Raw genomic sequence first — 15,071 nt, forward strand, 5'->3', positions numbered from 1 at the left:
ACACACACATATATATACACATATATATACACACACACACATACATATATATATACACACACATATATACATTTTTTAAATTAGTTAATTCATTTATTTTTTTTTGAGACAGAGTCTCGTTCTGTCACCCAGGCTGGAGTGCAATGGTGCTATCTCGGCTCACTGCAACCTCCACCTCTCGGGTTCAAGCAATTCTCCTACCTCACCCTCCTGAGCAGCTGGAATTATAGGCATGCGCCACCATACCCAGCTAATTTTTGTATTTTTAGTAGAGACAGGGTTTCGCTATGTTGGCCGGGCTGGTCTCAAACTCCTGACCTCATGTGATTCACCAGCCTTAGCCTCCCAAAATGCTGGGATTACAAGCGTGAGCCATCACACCCGGCTGATTATGTTCATATTGTTGTGCAACCATCACCACCATCTGTCTCCAGAATTTTTTTCATCTTCCAAAACTGAAACTACCCATTAAACAGTCACTTTCTATTACCCCCGTCCCCCAGTCTCTGGCAGCCACTTTGTCTCTGTGAATGTAACTACTCTAGATGTCTTATTTAAGTAGAGTCATACAGTTTTTGCCCTTTTTTGACTGGCCTATTTATGTAGCATAATGTCCTCAAGTTTCATCCATTTTGTAGTGCGTGTCAGGATTCCCTTCCTTTTTAGGGCTGAGTAAGGTTTTGTTGTACATATATACCACATTTTGTTTATCTGTTCATCTGTTGATTGGCACTGGGATTGGTTCCACCTTTTGGCTATTGTGAATAATGCTGCTGTGGACGTGGGTGTACAAGTATCTGTTCCTGTCCCTGCTTTCAATTCTTTTGGGTATGTACTCAAAAGTGGAATTTCTGGATCATATGGTAATTCTATTTTCAGTTTTTTGAGGGGCTACCATACTGTTTTCCATAGGAGCTACACCATTGGAACACCAATGGTAGTGGCTACTGCTACCCCATTTTACATTCCCACTAACAGTGCACAGGGTTTTAATTTGTCTACATTCGGACGATACTTGTTATATTCTGCTTTTTTAATAATAGCCCTCTTAGTCTTTCTTGCTCCAAGTCATCCTCCTTTACCTTCATATCTACCTCATTTCCTTCTCCTTCCTCTTTGCTTTCTTAAGAGCTGTAATGTAAAACAGTTAGTATTTGTTATCTATATGTTAATCTTTTAATTTCTGTCTATAGTATTTAAAGTACTAAATTGATTTTTTAATTTTTTGTGCTCTTCGAGTTTAAAATTTTTTTTAAAACTTACGTGGAACCCTAGGAAAGACACTAATACTGTCTCACTACCTAGGCCTGTCATCAGCTGTCACTCCCCACAGCAATAGATACAAGCAGTCCAAACAGAAATGATTTTCACTTTTTAAGCTGTTCCTTAGGCCACTGAGAGAACCTCATCAAGACAGAAGCTCATAAAAACAAATGGGTGCTGGGTGAGGTGGCCCACGCCTGTAATCCCAACATTTTGGGAGGCTGAGGCAGGCAGATCGTTTGAGTCCAGGAGTTGAGACTAGCCTAGGCAACATGGCAAAACCCCGTCTTTACAAAAAAAGACAAAAAAAAAATTAACCAAGTGTGGTGGCATGAGCCTGTAGTCCCAGCTAGTTGGGAGGCTGAGGTGGGAGGATCACTTGAGTCTGGGGAGGTCAAGGCTGCAGTGAGCTGTGATGGTGCCGCTGCACTGTAGCCTGGGGGACAGAGCAGAACGGGAAAAAAGCAAAAACAAAACAAATGGGACATGTTGACATTTACTATGGTAAACACTTACCTGGGTTATTTTTTGGCAAATGAAGAACAATTGTATTAAACATTTTCTTTTGTGAGTTTTAAAGTAGTTTGTTGCATTTCTAGAAGAAATGCCTTGTTGAAATGGCTGATATGGCTACCTCAGAAGTGCCAGGGAGTCAAGCCAGTCCTAATTCAGTGTCTGGGGATGGATTGCACCGGGCTGGTTTTAATGCCTTTATGGCAGGTCATGTGATGGCCTATGTGGGAGTGAGACAGGGACCCCAGCCCTGCAGCTCTGGACCCTGGCTCCCTGAATGCCATAGTAAGGTATATTTGAGTGGCAAAGCTGTACCCCTCACAGTGGCCAAGAGCCAGTTTTCCTGTTCCTCGAAAGCCCACACTCAGAAGATAAAGCTGGCTCGGGGCAGCAGCTGACCCAACTTCCACCTAGCACTGGGGTGGAATAGAGGTATTTGGGTCTCTCTAGCCTGTAAATGTCATACTCTCAACTAACTACTGAGTTTAGGGGAGGGGGAGTATCCTGGCAGAAATATCACTGCATTTCCCTGGACCTCCTTCTTTACCCCAGTGTCAGAGGTAGAAGGGTACAAGTAAGAAGGCTGACCAACACCTTTAACACTGACTTTATTTATTTTTAAATCTGAAAATGTCTTGGGAAAGTTTTACAAAAAGAGAAAAAGAAATCAACAGAAGCAAGTTATGAAAAAAAAAAAAAAGAAAAGAAATGCTTTGTCAATCCATTAGACTTCTTTGTTTGTCTAACCAAAGATTCAAGAATGCAGGTGCTTTTGAGTTTTTCCTCTGGCTTTGCCAAAAAATCTCTTTTGCTGTTTTCACATTATCTAAATAGATCATTCCATTATTATTCCAGAGTATTGTAAAGACTCATAACTTGGATTTTTTTAACTGTAGACTTTTTTTATTGAAGTGAAATTCATAAAACGTTAAGTTAACCATTTAAAAATAAACAATTCAGGCCCATGCCTGTAGTCCCAGCACTTTGAGAGGCCAAGGCCAGGGGGCTTTAGGCCAGCAGTTCAAGACTAGCGTGGGCAATATAGTGAGACCTCACTGCTACCAAAAATAATAATTTGCTGGGTTTAGTGGTGTCTAGTCCTAGCTACTCAGGAGGCTGAGGTGGGAGGAAAGCTTGAGCCTAAGTGGTCAAGGCTGTGATCATGCCGCTGCACTCCAGCCTCAGCAACAGAGTGAGACTCTGTCTACAAAAAAATGAAAAATAAAAATAAACAAACAATGCAGTGGCATTTGGTACATTCACAGTGCCGTGCAACCACCATCTCTGTCTAGTTCCAAAACATTTTTATTACCCCAAACATAACTTTTTGGAAAAAAAGAGCTTAGAGTATTGTTCTTAATTGTTTCATTTGCTTATAGTCTGGTATAATGTACTGAATTATAATTATATTTATCTTCAGGTGATTTCAAGTGTCCTATCAAAGAGGAGATAGCAATTACCAGTGGTGAATGGGAAGTTCTTGGCCGGCATGGATCTAATGTATGTTATTTTATTCTGCTGATATGTTTGGTCAGTATTACTGTGTGAATGCAGTGCTAAAAATGAGTAATGTAATTTAATATGACCCTGGTATTTTTTTTTCTGAGACAGAGTCTTGCTCTGTCTCCCAGAGCTGGAGTGCAATGCGGTGATCTCGGCTCACTACAACTTCCACCTCCTGGGTTCAGGCAGTTCTCCTGCCTCTGCCTCCCGAGTAGCAGGGATTACAGGCATGTGCCACCACGCCCAGCTAATTTTTTTGTATTTTTAGTAGACACAGGGTTTCACCATGTTAGCCAGGCTGGTCTCAAACTCCTGACCTCATGATCTGCCCGCCTCGGCCTCCCAAAGTGTTGGGATTACAGGCGTGAGCCACTGCTCCCAGCCAACCCCAATATTTTTAAAATATTGAGTTACAGCCTAAAATTACTCAAGTTGTTGAAAAGAAATAATCTTAGTTTAAATTATAAATCTCATTTATTTTATAGTCCTTTTATAGATGTGTTCTGGTTACTAAAGTTTATTTTCTTTTCTTTTTTGTGAGACAATGTCTTGCTCTTTCACCCTGGCTATAGTGCAGGGCACAATCATGGCTCACTGCAGTCTCAACCTCCCAGGCTCAGACGATCCTCCCACTTCAGCCTCTGGAGTAGCTGGGACTACAGGTGTACACCACCACGACAAGCTAATTTTTAAATTTTTGGTAGAGACAGGGTCTCATATATATTGACTGGGCTGGTCTCAAACCTAAACACCTGCTACACCTAAACATCTACTACTTGCCCCTACGTTTATCAGTTTTCTTTCATGTCATGTTTACTTGTGATACATTAGTCTGTCTTCTCTATTTTCCCTCTATTCTTCCTATTTTTTTTTTTTTTTTTGAGATGGAGTCTCACTCTGTCGCCCAGGTTGGAGTGCAGTGGCATGATCTTGGCTTACCGCAACTTCCACCTTCTGGATTCAAGCAGTTCTTCTGCTTCAGCCTCCCGAGTAGCTGGGATTACAGGCACACACCACCATGCCCGGCTAATTTTTGTATTTTTAGGAGAGAGGGTTTTGCCATGTTGGCCATACTGGTCTTGAACTCCTAGGCTCAAAGGATCCTCCCACCTTGCCACCTCCCAGGTGTGAGCCACTGCGTCCTGCTCACCATTTTCTTTTCTTTTTTGAGACAGGGTCTGACTTTGTCGCCTAGGCTGGAGTGCAGTGGCACAATCTTGGCTCACTCCAACCTCTGCCTCCTGGGCTCAAGCCTTCCTCCCACCTCAGCCTCCCAAGTAGCTGAGACTACAGGCACACACCACCACACCCAGCTAATTTTTGTATTTTTTGTAGACGAGGTTCCGCCATGTTGCCCAGGCTGGTCTCAAACTCCTGAGCTAAAGCAGTCCACCCGCCTCAGCCTCCCGAAGTGCTGAGGTTACAGGTGTGAACCACCACGCCTGGCCAAGCCCACCATTTTAAAATGTATTATTGCTCCTTGATGAGAAAGGGGCATTTTCATAGTTTTAGAGCCTAGCAAAAGTTGTAAGTTAGCATGTGGTTTGAAAAGTAACTTAAAAATCTATTATAGACTACTTGTATCTACATTATAAATTGCATTTACTGGCTGGGCACAGTGGCTCACACCTGTAATCCAGCCCTTTGGGAGATGAAGGCTGGAGAATCGCTTGAGGCCAAGAGTTCAGTAACAGTTTGGGCAACATATAAGACCCTGTCTCTGCCAAAAAAAAAAAAATTAGCTTGGCATGGTGATGCACACCTGTAGTCCCAGCTAGTTGGGAGGCTGAGGCAGGAGAATCGCTTGAGTGCAGGAAGTCCAGGCTGCAAATGAATTATGATCACATCACTGCACTACAGCCTGGCTGAAAGAGTGATTGATACTCTGGCTCAAAAAAACCCAGTAAATAAATAAATAAATAAATAAATTGCATTTACTTCTTCTGAAGTAGTGGTTGTCTTTCATTCATCTGTTTATCTTACCCCACAAATTTAAACTTTAATCCACCACCTGCAAAGAGTGATAGGCATTTATACAGAGCTTAGATTGATAGGGAAAAGGAAGGACATCTACCCTCTGTTTTATTCTCAGTACCAATTCAGTGAATTCTTTAAAGAAAAAAAATTGCCTTTTTGAAGTACCTTGCATTTGTTTTAGCTGTCACTTGGATGATCATATTCATGAGATCTCTAGGAACTCCATCCTGTATGTGTGTGACAAATACAGTTGAGGTATGCTGCCAGGATTTAGTGAAGGCGTGACTAAATGTGGTTTCCTCAAATTGACAGGAAGATTTATTGAAGGATTATGTTTACTGGCTACTGTAAAAATAACTTGTAGTCTCTAAAGTGATTAAGGAGACATAATGAAGATCCAGATCCCAGGTTTGTTTTCGTTAGTAAGAACTTTAGAGTATCTGCTGGGCATGGTAGCTCAAACTTGTAGTCCCAACACTTTGGGAGGCCAGTGTTGAGGGATCACTTGTGCCCAGGAATTTGATACCAGCCTGGACAACATAGTGAGACTCTGTCTCTGCAAAAAAAAATTTTTAATTAGGCAGGCATGGTGGGGCATACCTGTAATTGCAGCACTTTGGGAGGCCAAGACAAGAGGATTGCTTTAGCCCAGGAGTTTGAGGTCAGCCTGGGTAACATAGGGAGACTCCATCTCTACCAAAAAAAAAAAAAAGGCTGGTTATGGTGATGCATGCCTGTAGTCCCAGTAACTAAGGAGGCTGAGGTGGGAGGATCACTTTAGCCCGGGAGATTGAGGCTGCATTGAGCTGTGATCACAATGCTGTGCTATAGCCTGGGTGTCAGAATGATACCCGCCTCAAAACAACAGCAACAACAAAAACTTCAGCGTATCAAGACTGACCTTTAAAGTCTCATTTCCACTGAGATCCTCACGTGGCCTTCTTGTTATATATCCAAATAATCTTTTTGTGTTTTATTTTTGTGTCCAAATATTTTTTTCTGTTGAAGTACCTTGGATGTTACTGTCACCTGAGAAAAAAATCTTATTGTGGAATTCTAGGTTCTGAAAACAGAAAACTACACTGATGTAAATTTCGTGCTATGTGGTGGTTGAAGGATGAGTCATTACATAATGCTGAGGGACCCCAATAATTGTAATTGCATACATCTGATCCTTATTTGAGCCACCCAAACATCTACTACTTGCCACTACATTTATCAGTTTTCTTTCATGTCATGTTTACTTGTGATATGTTAGTCTGTCTTTCCCTCTTCTCTATTTTCCCCTTTTTTTTTTTGAGATAGAGTCTCACTCTGTCGCCCAGGTTGGAGTACGGTGGCATGATCTCGGCTTACTGCAACTTCCGCCTCCTGGGTTCAAGCAGTTCTCCTGCTTCAGCCTCCCAAGTAGCTGGGATTACAGGCATACACCACCATGCCCGGATAATTTTTGTATTTTTAGTAGAGACAGGGTTTCACCATGTTGGCCAGGAGGGTCTTGAACCCGTGACCTCAGGTGATCCACCCACTTTGGCCTCCCAGAGTGCTAGGATTTCAGGTGTGAGCCACCACACCTGGCCTTTTCCTCTATTCTTTTTTTTTTTTTTTTTTTGGAGACAAGTCTCACTCTTGTTCCCCAGGCTAGAGTGCGATGGTATGACGTCGGCTCACTGCAACCTCTGCCTCCCAGGTTCAAGCGATTCTCCTGCCTCGGCCCCCTGACTAGCTGGGATTACAGGCACCTGCCACCACGCCCGGCTAATTTTTGTATTTTTAGTAGAGACGGGGTTTCACCATGTTGGCCAGGCTGGTCTAGAACTTCTGATCTCACGTGATCTGCCCACCTCAGCCCCCCAAAGTACTGGGATTACAAGTGTGAGCCACCATGCCTGGCCCTTTCCCTCTATTCTTGATTTGTTTTTTGACTTAAGTTACCTTTTTCCTTCTCTACTTTTACAAGTGACTGTTCCCACCCAAAGTTTTTTTCTTTTTTCTTTCTTTTTTTTTTTTTTTTGAGACAAGAGTCTCACTCTGTTGCACAGGCTGGAGTGCAGTAGTGCAATCTCAGCTCATTGTAACCTCCGCCTCCTAGGTTCAAGTGATTCTCCTGCTTAAGTCTCTTGAGTCGCTGGTATTACAGGCGCCCACCACCATGCCCAGCTAATTTTTGTGTTTTTAGTAGAGATGGGGTTTTGCCATGTTGGCCAAGCTGGTCTTGAACTCCTGACCTCAGGCAGTCCTCTCACCTTGGCCTCCCAAAGTGCTGGGATTACAGATGTGAGCCACCGCACCTGGCCACCTACCCAAAGATTTCTAATGGCAGTAATTGGGTAAAGCTTTAAGACTTTTAAGCCTATGAGCTGCTTTTTCTTTTTTGAGATGGAGTCTCGCTCTGTCACCCAGGCTTGAGTGCAGTGGTGCGATCTCAGCCCACTGCAACCTCCGCCTCCTGAGTTCAAGGGATTCTCATGCCTCAGCCTCCTGAGTAGCTGGGATTATGGGCACCTGCCACCACACTTGGCTAATTTTTGTAATTTTTTTTTTTTTTTTTTTTTTGAGACGGAGTTTTGCTCTTGTTGCCCAGGCTGGAGTTGTTGCCCAGATCTTGGCTCACTGCAACTTCTGCCTCCCAGGTTCAAGCGATTCTCCTGTCTCAGCCTCCTGAGTAGCTGGGATTACAGGTGCATGCCACCACGCCCAGCTAATTTTTGTGTTTTTAGTAGAGATGGGGTTTCACCATGTTAGCCCAGCTGGTCTCAAACTCTTGACCTTAAGTGACCTGCCGCCTCCACCTCCCAAAGTTTTGGGATTACAGGCCTGGACCACTGCGCCCAGCTGCCTATGAGCTTTTTATTGTTGAAGGTGGTTCTCAAAGTGCTGGACCAACAGCAAAGTGTCAGCATCACCTGGGAACTTGTTAGAAATGTACATTCTTGGCTGGGCACAGTAGCTCATGCCTGTAATCCCAGCACTTTGGGAGGCTGAGGCAGGTGGATCATCTGAGGTCGGGAGTTCGAGACCAGCCTGGCCAACATGGTGAAACCCCGTCTCTACTAAAAATACAAAATTAGCCAGGTGTGGTTGTACATGCCTGTAATCCCAGCTACTTGGGAGGATGAGGCAGGAGAATCGCTTGAACCTGGGAGACGGAGGTTGCAGTGAGCCGAGATCGCGTCACTGCACTCCACCCTGGGCAACAAGAGCAAAACTCGGTCTCAAAAAAAAAAAAAAAAAAAAGAAATGCACATTCTTAGGCCCACCTCTGACATCCTGAATCAAACTCTGGTGGTGGGGCTTAGTAATCTGTTTAACAAGCCCCCCACGCAATTATGATTCTTCCGTTGGATGTTAAGTAGTTACAGGAAACAAGAAAACCATTGTAGATGGTGGTGAGGAATTGACTGGTTATTTTTTTAGTTTTGAAAGGCCTGACTCCCATCTGCTAGGTCAAAACAGAACGAGTCCTGATCTTTTGCAAAGATTAACACATACTTGTAAAGTTTCATGAATATTTGTTTCCTATCATTTGTATGCTTTCTGTATATGTCATATGGGCCTACTTAATCCCAACTGTGTTGATTTCTATTTATGCATGCTAAAAAAATGTCTAGTGATGAAGAGGCAGCTTCCTGGGGGAAAAAAGGCATTTAAAAATAACTTGCTTTTAGAAATATATATGTGTTTTCATTGCTGTGTAAAAAATTTGAATTTTTTTTTTTTTGAGATAAGGGTCTTGCTCTGTTGCCCAGGCTGGAGTGCATTGGCATGATCATGGCTCACTGCAGCTTCAAATTCTGGACTCAAGTGATCCTTCTACTTCAGCCTTCCAAGTAGCTGGGACTACAGGGGTGCATCACCATGCCCAGCTAATTTTTTCATTTTTTGTAGAAATAGGGTCTCCTATTTTGCCCAGACTGGTCTCAAACTCCTAAGCTCAAACGATCCTCTCACTTCGGCCTCCCAAAGCACTGGGATTACAGGTGTGAGCCACCACATCTGGCCAAACATTTTCTTAAACATTGTTTGAGTTGGCTGGTAGAAGATTTACAGGAACAATAAAAGAAAGCCATTTATTTGAAATCATACTGTAATTTGAGAAGACTATTAAGTGAATTCAGCTATTGAGTTTACTTGCGGTTTTTTCGAGTTCTGAATGAAGACTTAAAAGATCTTATCCATGTTTATTTGTAAACTATACCAGTATTGAAACTGTGATTTAGTTCCGTTGTTCCACAACCCAATAGATAAAACACATTTGCAAATTTGTTCAAAAGACCAAAAAAGTACTGCCTAAGATAATATAACACTAATAAATATACAAGATAGTAAAATTAGACTTTCAAGTGTGTATGAATGATTGATCTAAGCTGCAATATAGCAGAGTATTTTTTCCCCTGTAAAGAGTTGTTATTTTAAGGAAATAGTTCTTGTATTTTAAGGAAAACATACATTCTGACCAGATGGGAAACTATACAGTGTGTAACTCAGGTGTCCTTTTTCCTTCAGGGCAGGACCTATTCTTAGCTATAAGTCATAAACAGCCAGGCATGGTGGCTCATGTCTGTAATCCCAATACTTTGGGAGGCTGAAGCGGGAGGATTGCTTGAAGCCATGGGTTTAAGACCAGCTTGGGCAACATAGTGAGGCCCCATCTCCTTAAAAGCATTTAGAAACTTAGCTGGGCATGGTGGTGTATGCCTGTAGCTACTCAGGAGGCTGGGGTGAGAGTATAGCTTCAGCCTTGGATTTTGAAGCTGCAGTGAGCCATGATCACATCATTGCCTTACAGCGTGGGTAGCAGAGGTGAGACCTCAACTCTTTAAAAAATAAATAAATAAATAAGCAAAATTAACTCAGCTTTATTAATAGTGGCAGCAAAAAAAAAAAAAAAAAAAAGAAAAAAAAAAAAAGCTTTATTAATAGTGGCAGAAAAAAAAAAAAAAAAAAAAAGGATAAAAAAGACATAAGTCAAGGAGTGGCTCAAGTGATTGTAAATAAAATTGGGGGTTAGCTTTGCCAAGGTCATGTTAGCCCTGATTTTGTTATTGTTGTTATCTTGTCAGATCCAAGTTGATGAAGTCAGAAGGCTGGTATATTTTGAAGGCACCAAAGACTCCCCTTTAGAGCATCACCTGTACGTAGTCAGTTACATAAATCCTGGAGAGGTGACAAGGCTGACTGACCGTGGCTATTCACATTCTTGCTGCATCAGTCAGGTATTAAGTTTGTTTAAAAAGGGTTTTGTGTCATATTAAAACTCTCTGCTTATGTAATACTCCTTTCAAATGATGTGAAATTGGCCTGCAAAAGCCTAATTCTCTAAGGAAAAGCTTTAAAAAGCTTAATTTCAACATGGTATATGTACATAAATAGTCTCTTATAATACTCTTGCTATATCATTAGTGCAGATATAACAGCAGATAACCTTTTCTGCCTCCCTGAGGAAAAATATAATTGTTTCTCCTTTCTCTAGCATTGTGACTTCTTTATAAGTAAGTATAGTAACCAGAAGAATCCACATTGTGTGTCCCTTTACAAGCTATCAAGTCCTGAAGATGACCCAACTTGCAAAACAAAGGAATTTTGGGCCACCATTTTGGATTCAGCAGGTATTCTTTTTTCCCCCTGATCCTGACGTTAAGTAGGATTAATATGTTAGTACACTAAACTTGTGTCATATTTTCACATTTCCTGGACAAGTCTTCCCATCTCTCACCACTGCCTGTCCCTGAGCTGCTGAGCTCCTGATAGATCCCACTTCTCCTATTCTGTTAGCTACTGAATAAGATCGGGTTACTTCTCACTCCAAGCAGCAGCAAGTCTGGAAGGCCTTTTTGAAAATAAGGTTAAGGCCAGGTGCAGTGGCTCACACCTGTAATCCCTACACTTTGGGAGACCAAGGCAGGTAGATCACTTGAGGTCAGGAGTTCGGGACCAGCCTGGCCAATTAGTAAAACCCCGTCTCCACTAAAAATACAAAAATTAGCTGGGCGTGCTGCTGTGTGCCTGTTGTCCCAGCTACTCGGGAGGCTGAGGCATGAGAATCACTTGAAGCTGGGAGGCGGAGGTTGCAGTGAGCTAAGATCACACCACTGAACTGCAGCCTGGGTGACAAAGCAAGACCTTGTCTCAACAAAAAAAGAAAATAAGATTAAAATAGTCAAGGTATCAGCTAGGAAACAATTGATTCACAAATTTTGATGATTTCTCAGGTAAACAAATGAACTTGAAGATAATAGTATTCTGAACTAGTAAGACTCTTTGAGCAAGGAAGCTGCAGCTTTGGAGAATAACCAGCTGATAGCTTTCTTAAACTTTTGAAGCACTTGTAATGGCTATTTTAATAAAAGAACACTTGCTCTCTCTGGAATGAGAGAAAAACTGAATTATCTGTTTAAAATGCTTGATTTCTTAAACATAAAGAATGGACTGGGCTGTGCGTGGTGGCTCACACCTGTAATCCCAGCACTTTGGGAGGCCGAGGCGGGCGGATGACAAGGTCAGGAGATCAAGACCATCCTGGCTAACATGGTGAAACCCTCTCTCTATTAAAAATACAAAAAATTAGCTGGGCGTGGTAGTACACGCCTGTAGTCCCAGCTACTCAGGAGGCTGAGGCAGGAGAATCGCTTGAACCCAGGAGGCGGAGGTTGCAGTGAGCTGAGATTGTGCCCCTGCTGTCCAGCCTGGGTGACGGAGTCAAAAAAAAAAAAAAAAAAGAATGATGGACTGGTTTTATGTATCCTCTAATTCACTTTAATCTCCAATCTTTTTTTCTAGTATTTTCACTAATTAGCTATTTCTGCTAAGGGATTAAGAAATTAGGCCAGGCATAGTGGCTCATGCCTGTAATCCCAGCACTTTGGGAGGCTGAGGTGGGTGGATCATTTGAGATCAGGAGTTCAAGAGCAGCCTGGCCAACATGGTGAAACCCCACCTCTACTAAAAATACAAAAACTAACCAGGCGTGGTGGTGGGCACCTGTAGTCCCAGCTACTCAGGAGGCTGAGGCAGGAGAATCACTTGAACCTGGGAGGCGGAGGTTGCAGTGAGCCGAGATCACACCACCACTGCACTCCAGCCTGGGCAACAGAGTGAAACTCTGTCTCAAAAAAAAAAGAGAAAAAACAAATTAGTACAGAACCAAAAAATATAAGTGTGTTTTAATGTCCACAAGCAGAATCAGAACTTGTAATATGGTGATGATCTCTGCTTAGACTGTAAATTATCTGCTGTACACAAACACTTAGGTGAGATCTGTATAGCTTTGGTGAACCAAAAACTGATGATGACTTTTTTCTGAGTTCTGGTTAGGCTTATTTTCTAATGATCAGAAGCAAATGTTTTTGGTCACCTACCCTGAAAAATTAAATTGACTAATAATTTACCTCACCCCCCACCCAGTTTTATCTGTTTCTAACCAGATAATGGTTTAACCAACAATAAGTTATATTGAGCATAAAGTATCTGTATAGTTCTGCACATAGACATTTCCTAGGCTCCAAGGATTATTGATAACACTCTGTGTAGGCTTCTGAAATAATTTGATATGTTTGTTTTGTTGTTGTTGTTTTTTATTTGGTGGGTTTTTGTTGTTGTCGAGACAGTGTCTTGTTCTTGTCGCCCAGGCTGGAGTGCAGTGGCGCAGTCACAGGGCACAGCTCAATGTAGCCTCAACCTCCCGGGCTCAATCAATCCTCCTGCCTCAGCCTCCTGAGTAGCTGGGACTACAGGAGCACACATGCCTGGGTAATTTTTGTATTTTTTTGTAGAGACAGGGTTTTGCCATGCCACCCAGGCTGGTCACAAACTCCTGGGCTCAAGCAATCCACCCGTCTCAGCCTGTCAAAGTGCTAGGATTGTAGGTGTGAGCCACCGTGCCTGGCCTAGTTTCGTTTTTTTTTTTTTTTTTTTTTTTTAATTATTTATTTATTTTTTTGAGATGGAGTCTCGCTCTGTCACCCAGGCTGGAGTGCAGTGGCGTGATCTCAGCTCACTGCAAGCTCCGCCTCCCAGCTTCACACCGTTCTCCTGCCTCAGCCTCCCGAGTAGCTGGGACTACAGGCACCCGCCACCATGCCCGGCTAATTTTTTGTATTTTTAGTAGAGACGGGGTTTCACCGTGTTAGGCAGGATGGTTTCAATCTCCTGACCTTGTGATCCGCCCGCCTCAGCCTCCCAAAGTGCTGGGATTACAGGCATGAGCCACTGTGCCTGGCCTAGTTTTGTTTTTAAAGATGAATATACTCTTGCTTAAATTCTAGCTTATCATCTGAAAGAGGGGTGGTCAGTTTGTGTTGGAGGGGCTGACTTTTAATATCTTGTTTCTTGTTCCCAGATTGTAGCACTCCCATAAGAACTCTTGTAGACTCTGGTATGTTACCTATTCACAGGTCCTCTTCCTGACTATACTCCTCCAGAAATTTTCTCTTTTGAAAGTACTACTGGATTTACATTGTATGGGATGCTCTACAAGCCTCATGATCTACAGCCTGGAAAGAAATATCCTACTGTGCTGTTCATATATGGTGGTCCTCAGGTGGGCATATTTACATACATATATACATACACCCATATGCATATGTATTTTAGATCTTTTGTTTTTTAAATGTCTAGTCAGTTAAGATTTTGAGCATTGTTGGGCATTTGCTTTTAATGACTCTGGCTTATATTCTAATTATTCAGTTTAGGGGGTCAGGAAATTGGTTTTTGTTAGAGGTTTAATTTGTAAATCACTAAGTCTTTTTTTTTTTTTTTTGAGATGGAGTTTTGCTCTTGTTGCCCAGGCTGAAGTACAATGGCGCAATGCCGGCTCACTGCAACCTCCGCCTCCCAGGTTCAAGTGATTCTTCTGCTTCAGCCTCCCAAGTAGCTGGGATTACAGGCATGCACCACCATGCCCAGCTGATTTTTTTAATATTTCTAGTAGAGATGGGATTTCACCATGTTGGTCAGGCTGGTCTCCAACTCCTGACCTCAAGTGACCCACCCGCCTCAGCCTCCCAAAGTGTTGGGATTACAGGCGTGAGCCACCGTGCCCTGCCACTAAGGCAGTTCCTTAATTTGCAGTGTGGACTATAGCTCTGTGAGGAGTGGGGTATTCATGTCAGTAGGTAAATATGTTGCTTTCTATGTAGAGAACTTGTTTGGGAAATAAAATGAAATAATTAAATGTCTTGACAAATAAAAAGAGTCTTAATGGATATTTTCAGAAAGCCTTGGTAGCCTAGTGAATTCTCCCTCTTCATTCCAAAGCTGTGTCTCTCAAGCAAATTAAAATATTTTTATCAGCTAGTTAGGGCAACTGCTATACTACTATTTAGCACTGTAAGAAGTTTATACCTTGATTTTCCTTATTCTGGATTAAGTATTAGCCAATGACTGTTAAGTAAATGCTTTGACTATTGGAGTGAAATATTTTGGCCAGGCGTGGTGGCTCACGCCTGTAATCCCAGCACTTTGGGAGGCCGAGGTGGGCAGATCACAAGGTCAGGAGATCGAGACCATCCTGGCCAACAATGGTGAAACCCTATCGCTACTAAAAATATAAAAATTAGCTGGGCGTGGTAGTGCGTGCCTATAATCCTAGCTACTTGGGAGGCTGAGGCAGGAGACTCACTTGAACCAGGGAGTCAGAGGTTGCGGTGAGCTGAGATAGTGCCACTGCACTCCAGCCTGGTGACAGAGAGAGACTCTGTCAAAAAATATATATTTTGGATGGGTGTATTGGTTAATTGCTAAATTTTAAAATTGTTTATTCTTGATTATATATCCTACACTGAGCCTTGGAAGAAATTAAAATATAATTACAGTGT

The 15,071-nt window shown here is 42.4% G+C and overlaps 1 protein-coding gene across 2 annotated transcripts in view; it reads left to right on the top strand.

Moving 5' to 3' along the window:
• LOC116481582 (dipeptidyl peptidase 8) overlaps positions 1 to 15,071 on the top strand; it is a 48,718-nt gene that overhangs the window by 13,132 nt on the left and 20,515 nt on the right. For both annotated transcript variants that reach the window (XM_058427628.1, XM_058427629.1), the window contains 4 exons: positions 3,197 to 3,276; positions 10,320 to 10,472; positions 10,730 to 10,865; positions 13,650 to 13,795. In XM_058427628.1, the coding sequence (XP_058283611.1) occupies positions 3,197 to 3,276; positions 10,320 to 10,472; positions 10,730 to 10,865; positions 13,650 to 13,795 (515 nt within the window). The remainder of the gene's footprint in view (positions 1 to 3,196; positions 3,277 to 10,319; positions 10,473 to 10,729; positions 10,866 to 13,649; positions 13,796 to 15,071) is intronic.

The sequence above is a fragment of the Hylobates moloch genome, unplaced genomic scaffold, assembly GCF_009828535.3.
Source record: "Hylobates moloch isolate HMO894 unplaced genomic scaffold, HMol_V3 SCAFFOLD_14, whole genome shotgun sequence".
NCBI classification, from domain to species: domain Eukaryota; kingdom Metazoa; phylum Chordata; class Mammalia; order Primates; family Hylobatidae; genus Hylobates; species Hylobates moloch.